At 39.8% G+C, this 6,861-nt stretch overlaps 1 protein-coding gene across 2 annotated transcripts in view; it reads left to right on the top strand.

Moving 5' to 3' along the window:
* TSG101 (tumor susceptibility 101) overlaps nt 1–6,861 on the top strand; it is a 33,175-nt gene that overhangs the window by 24,906 nt on the left and 1,408 nt on the right. For both annotated transcript variants that reach the window (XM_015568575.1, XM_006770896.2), the window contains 3 exons: nt 839–930; nt 5,007–5,209; nt 6,419–6,658. In XM_015568575.1, coding sequence (XP_015424061.1) covers nt 839–930; nt 5,007–5,209; nt 6,419–6,658 — 535 coding nt within the window. The remainder of the gene's footprint in view (nt 1–838; nt 931–5,006; nt 5,210–6,418; nt 6,659–6,861) is intronic.

The raw sequence follows: 6,861 nt of genomic DNA, 5'->3' as shown, positions 1-6,861 counted from the left end.
TATGTGGAGGAGTTACAGGAGTCCTGTTTAGTTATTTGGTGTGGACTTACCTTTTACTAGTTTTCTAGAGTCTAGAACAGCCATGGGCAAACTACGGCCCGCGAGCCAGATCCGGCCCGTTTGAAATGAATAAAACTAAAAATAAAAAAAAAGACCGTACCCTTTTATGTAATGATGTTTACTTTGAATTTATATTAGTTCACAGAAACACTCCATCCATGCTTTTGTTCCGGCCCTCCGGTCCAGTTTAAGAACCCATTGTGGCCCTCGAGTCAAAAAGTTTGCCCACCCCTGGTCTAGTTGCTTTCTGTTGCTGTGAAGGTTACCTTCAGATAACCAGGGCCAAGCAAGAGCATTTTAACCATTCACTTTGAGAATAAAGCTGGTGTCGTTTATGGAATTTTTTTTTAAATTGGACATCCTTAGCCTCTAGAGATGAGGACATTTTTTAAAATATATATTTTATTGATTTTTTTTACAGAGAGGAAAGGAGAGAGAGAGTTAGAAACATCGATGAGAGAGAAACATCAATCAGCTGCCTCCTGCACACTCCCTACTGGGTATGTGCTCACAACCAAGGTACATGCCCTTAACCAGAATCTAACTTGGGATCCTTGAGTCCACAGGCTGATGCTCTATCCGCTGAGCCAAACCGGTTAGGGCTCATTTATGGAATTTCTATAGAAGGTTGCTTGAATAGACACCTGTAGCTCCAAAACTGTGAAGTCATGAACTAGTAAATGAATGACCTGTCAAGTTTAACTTCCTGAATGGGGTTCTAAAGACACTGTAGTGTTGGGTCATCTTAATATTTAATGTTTTCCGTTCTTCTCTTTAGTGGTTACCCAGGCTGTCCTTACCCACCTGGTGGTCCGTATCCTGCCACAACAAGTTCCCAGTACCCTTCTCAGCCTCCCGTGACCACTGTTGGTAAGTAGCCTTAAAAATTGTATTTCTCCACATAAGGAGAGTGAGTCTCCTGTTGTGAAGAGTACATTTCACTTTTTTTATTGAATAAATTTGACCTGTACCATTGTGTAAGTTAAGAAGTACAGCATGCTACTTTGATACATTTATATGTTGTAATATTGCCATTGTAGCAATGTCACTTTATGAAATTATAATACAATATACTGCACACTAGATCTAGTGCCTTAGCAGGGTCAGGCCAAATGATTTCTCGTGGGCCAGACGTTCTCCACCCTGTTAGCAGGTATAAAAATATTAAAATTCCCTGTCCAGGTTGTTCATTTGGTTAGAACATCGTCTTGATTCGCCAAGTTGCGTATTTGATCCCTTATCAGGGCACATACAAGAATCAACCAATGAATGCGTAAGTAAGTGGAACAACAAATCAATGTTTCGCACTCTCCCTTCTTTCTCTCTGAAAGCAATAGAAATGTTAAAGAATATTAAAATTTTTTCTTAAGATGTTTAGGGGGGAGGGCTGGGATTGTTTTGTTTGAGAAGTAAACCAGAGGAGGAGAACCTTCCACCATATTTTTTGTTTATGTAAACAATCTCTTTAAATGTCAGGGTTCATTGAATTTTGAACTTAAGTGTGGGTTTTCTCTTTTGGCATTTATATTTCAGATCTTAATTATAATTCTTTTTAGGAAGCAGGTGGATTTAAAGTACTCAAATATGCTGTATAAAATGGTCTGTGTGTGAGAGGGAAGCACTAGGTCTATCTGGGCATTTCTAGCCTCCATAGATGAGCTGTGGCACAGTGGGGTTCCCATTTTGAGTGTTAATGGCTTTAGCTGGAAACTTATTTGGTGCTATGTGGTAGCATTTGTCTTAACATATAAGAGAAACAGTGTAAATTCCAGGATTTAATTGTTTTTAGAAATGGGTATCTGAAACTTTATCCTAAGTATAACTTTTTGTAAATTTAGAATGACCAGAGTTTGTTAATGGAAGAGGTAGAGCTGGTTATGGAAAATAGTAGTATCATCTAGCACAGTGGTCACCAATCTTTCGGACCTCACGGACTACCGGTTTGGCGACCACTGATCTAGCAGGTTGGTATTTACAGGACCTTCAAGAAGTTTGCCTTTCATAGTTTTAATTAGCATAACTTCAATGTTGTAGCAAGTTTAGGAATGAGATTTGATGTGAAGGCCAGCAAGTAGAAGTTTACAACAGCAACAAAATTTCTGGTAAAAATAAGAATTACAGATGGATTATAGCAGTGTTTCTTACCCTCAGGAACCTTTTTAGACATTTTTTTCTTAATCATACCCCCCCCCCACCCCATGAGCTGTTAATACCATAGTTTATACTGTATATCTGTTTATGTACTATATATCTCCAATTTATACATAAAAGGAGCAAGAATTTTTTTATCTCCTCGAAGCCAATTTTCATGAACTAGAGAAGCAATGTCACAGGCATTGAGCATATGCATGGATTACAGTGATGGTGGCTAAAAGTGGAGTAGAACTCAGAGGTAAGAACTAAAGAAAATCGAGTTCAAAGATTATCTGAGGTTTGGGGTTAGGAAAAGAGGTAGTAAATAGATCTTTCCTTAGCCAAGAACAGAGCTTAACCAGTGAACCAGAACAAAAGCAGAGGAGATAAGGCAGTCACTGTGCTTTTAGACGCGTGCAAATTAGAAAGAGGGATACATGAAAGCTTAAAAGCACCTGGTCCTTCAAAGGGATCTGGAAGAAAGCAAGCTGTCCTGCTAAGAAAGGTTAGTACTTTTGAAGTGTGAGGAATCAGGCACGTATTTACAGGGGTCTGGATTCTTATTCCAGAGAGAATAAGTGGAAAACTTCCATCTGATGGTTTCAATCTTCTTTGAAAATGTTCTGAGGATTTTTGTTACATTTTGGCAGACGAGGCCTTTGGAGTTAGAAGTCCTGGTGATCTGATAGATCTGAGAGGAAAATAAGAAAAATTGAGTGAAGGGAGCCTAGAGGTGATGCAGTAGCTGGTAAATTCCTGAGAACACTCTAGAAAAGTTAGGTACTAAGAAGCCATAAATAATAAGACCTCAGTTTTAACTGGGAAAATGTGATTCGCCTCTAGCTTTACAATTCTGAACTCCAAAGCACAGGTTGTCTGAGTTAATACTTCTGTTTCTCAGAAAAATGAAATAAGCTGAAATATTTTGGTAAGATCACAAGTGAATTCTAGAAAGTATATACTATGGATTTGTGTGTTAGTAATCAACCAAAAGCAGGAATTGCCTCTGGTAGGATGGATACTGTTTGGGCTTTCCTCAGCAATAAGTTTCTAGTGGAAAGAAGTTGAGACCTTGGTAGGTAGAACTAGGAATCTGATATTGGGCTCTTTCTTGTGCATAAGCAGTGTCCTTTGAACAGATGGACAAAGGACACGCCTCAGGAAAACCTGGCCATGGGAGACACTGTACTAATTTTCACTTGTAAGAGAAAGAAAATCCAATTTAGAAAAACAAAAACAGTTCTTTTGGGGTGGAAACAAAAGAAAGGGGTGGGGAGCAAAACTTTTAACACCCATGACCCCTGAGAACACCAAAGTCTCCTCCCCATGTCATTTTCAAAGGCCCAGAAGAGCACTCAGGGTAACCTGGGTATGGAACAGCTTCTGGGAGAAGACAACTTTATTCCTCAAAAACTAAAAAGCAGAGTGAGACCCGTTTATGGAATAGTGGGAGTTGTGATCAAATGGGACACTGAAGAGCATGTGTGGAGCTGATTGTGTTGTGGTTTGGACAGCAGGTTCCTTTTACATCTGTAACTTGGGACCAGGAAGGGGCTTGTAATAGATGGAAACAAGTGGTGAGAGTTTAGGTACATTCTTACAAACTAAAGGGGCTTTTTCCCTGATGAGTGAATTCATTGTCAAGGTGATAAAAATTTGCAGCTCAAAGTGGAGGTATATTTCCTTAGTCTGTAATCATTCCTATGCATTGGAGGCAATAAAAGGTAAACATACTTAGAGCAATTCCCCACATAGTATTCCATCATCGAACATAATTGAAAATCAAATGCCATTTATACATTTGCTGATTTAGGACCTTAAGTGAAAAACATTGATAATTATAAAGAGAATCCTTACTTAGGTTAAATGCAGGACATTTTGTGGGTGTTTTTGTTTTTGTTTTTGTTTTTGTTTTAAATGTGTTGTTAGTATTGAAAGTATTACAGATGCCCCCCCCCCGCCCCGTTTTTTTCTCATTGACCCCATCTACCCTGCACCCACCCCTCCCAAGCCTTCACCACCCAGGACCTTTTGAAGAAAATATCTGCAGCATTTATTTGATATAAAATGTGCAAGGAAATTATTTAAGACCACTGGCTAGGAAAAGTCATTTAGAAGAGAATAGTAAAGAATCTGAGAATAAGTTTATCAGCTGTTGAGTTTTTCTGGATGTCATTGTCTTGCTCATTGGTTCTGGTCAAGAGAAAGGAGTAGCCCTGGCTGGTGTGACTCATTTGGTTGTAACATTGTCCCATGCACCAAGAAGTGGCAGGTTCGATTCCCAACCAGGGCACATATTCAGGTTGCCAGTCCCATCCCTAGTAGGGTGTGTATGAGAGGCGATTGAAGTTTTTCTCTCTCTCTTCTTTCCCCCTTCTTTCCTCCCTGCCTCCCTCCCTTCCTCTCCTGCTCTCAAAAAAAAGTAAAGGAATACAGCCTTGCAGAAGGGAAGTCTTATTAAGCCGTACATTAGGGACTCTTCCTGGTCTCAGTCCTGTTACAGGCTTCTCACATGGGTTCCTGTCTCCTTCAGTTTGGCAGTGAGGCCTGAGAATGGTCTTGGCCTAAATAAAATGCTTTTCATTGGTATAACTTTGTTGTTGAGAAATATATGAATTGATAACCTCTTGAAGGAAAAGTATTTCTGAATCAACTCAGATTTCAAAGTTATTTATGGAATTGTAACATTTAAAAGTTTTTCTTTCCTCCTACTTCGAAAGTGTCAGCTTATACTTTGTCCTGTTTTTGAAGGTTTCTGCGAAAGAAATAGAAGGACTTGGGAAATAAGTGTTTTTTGCCCTATTCTCCTGCAGGTCCCAGTAGGGATGGTACAATTAGTGAGGACACCATTCGAGCTTCTCTCATCTCAGCGGTCAGTGACAAACTGAGATGGCGGATGAAGGAGGAAATGGATCGCGCTCAGGCAGAGCTCAATGCCCTGAAACGAACAGAGGAAGACCTGAAAAAAGGTCACCAAAAACTGGAAGAGATGGTTACCCGTTTAGATCAAGAAGTAGTAAGTAACTCACTGAATAGTTGCGATTTTTAGATTGAATGGTAGAGGCAGTGTTACCTCGTTACACTGGACGTTGTAGGATACAGTCAGTTCAGAAAAGTATACATCTTCACACATTTGAATATAGCTTCTGTATAGCTTTGTTTAAATGGAGCCTGTGTCTCATATCTGATTGGAAGGTGGATGGTATTTAGAGCATTTTTGCTGGCACCTTCACCCGGCGGGGGGCGGGGGGGGGGTGTTTTGACACAGAGGAGGACTGTGTGTTTGAGTGCTTGATTTTGCCAGTTACCAGGAAATAAGAATTTGAGAGCTCTTAGCCATGGTAAAGATCTGCAGACCCTGGTGCAGACCTCAGTGTTAGTTCTTTGTATTGTTTCCAAATGTTGTTTGCACTATATTTAAAGCATCTCCATTGAGCCCTTCTGACTTAATTCAAAGTTATAAATGTAGTTTGCAACCTTTAATTCTTAAGCTTTCTTACATTTTGTCAGCCTGCTGTGCCCTAGTCAGTATAAGTCAGCCCTGTGACTTTAACAATGAAATAGAGGCAATAACATAATTTGAGTGCCAGCTTCACTCTCTACTTTCATCCCCACAAGGGACAACTCATTCCAATAAATGTGCAGTTTTGATGAAAGGGTTAAGAGTTAGTGAATGTTTTGAAGGCTTTGGGGAGGTGACTTGTTATGTGCATATTAGTCTTACACAGTGGTTCTAGTGTAAAGTGAGCTTCCCAGTAGCCAGCTATTTTCAAAAGTTCAGGGAAGTGACACCAGTACAATTCAGAGCTTGCAGCTACCACCTGTGATATCTTGTGACTTGTGCTCAACTGTGTAGGGTTCTGTCTGTTGAATCTCTGTAGACTGAGGAAGAGTTATCTCTTTGTGGCAGATGCCCACTTGTTTGAAAGAAAGGTATCTTTTGTAGTTTTCATGTAAAGAACGGCTGGTTGTAAAGTGTCTTGTCTGATGGTTTATTTTGCAATATCATTTGTCAGTGTTAAGTGATAAGGTTATCACTGCCACTGAAAGGGTTCAGCTCAAGGTATTTCCAACATTATCCTGCTTTCACTCATCATACCTTCTCCTCTACCTTTGACCATTGTGCTGAATGAAACATTAATCTCATCCATGAGTTGTAGATGTCTGACAAGCAGATAATTACACACAGTATAAAGTCATCATGCTTGGACTGTTCTGCTTTCAGGCTGAGGTTGATAAAAACATAGAACTTTTGAGAAAGAAGGATGAAGAACTCAGCTCTGCTCTGGAAAAAATGGAAAATCAATCTGAAAACAACGATATTGATGAAGTTATCATTCCGACAGCCCCACTATATAAACAGATCCTAAATCTGTATGCAGAAGAAAATGCTATTGAAGACACTATCTTTTACCTGGGAGAAGCCTTGAGGCGAGGAGTAATAGACCTTGATGTCTTCTTAAAGGTATGTCTTCCTCACTCTGCTTTCCAAGATTTTGGAAATCTTAGAGACACTGATCTTAAAAATCACAAACCCAAGAGAGTTTCTCTGGAGGGTGTGGGTTAAAATTCCTCATTTTCCCCAAAAGAGAGCAAGTTGACATATATGGCAGTGTCTTCTCACATACAAAGCTGAGGATCCGTCTGAGTAGGGGAAGGAAAGTGGAC

This window comes from Myotis davidii, unplaced genomic scaffold, assembly GCF_000327345.1.
Source record: "Myotis davidii unplaced genomic scaffold, ASM32734v1 scaffold2325, whole genome shotgun sequence".
Classification (NCBI taxonomy): domain Eukaryota; kingdom Metazoa; phylum Chordata; class Mammalia; order Chiroptera; family Vespertilionidae; genus Myotis; species Myotis davidii.
This window is presented reverse-complemented; position numbering and strand designations above follow the sequence as displayed.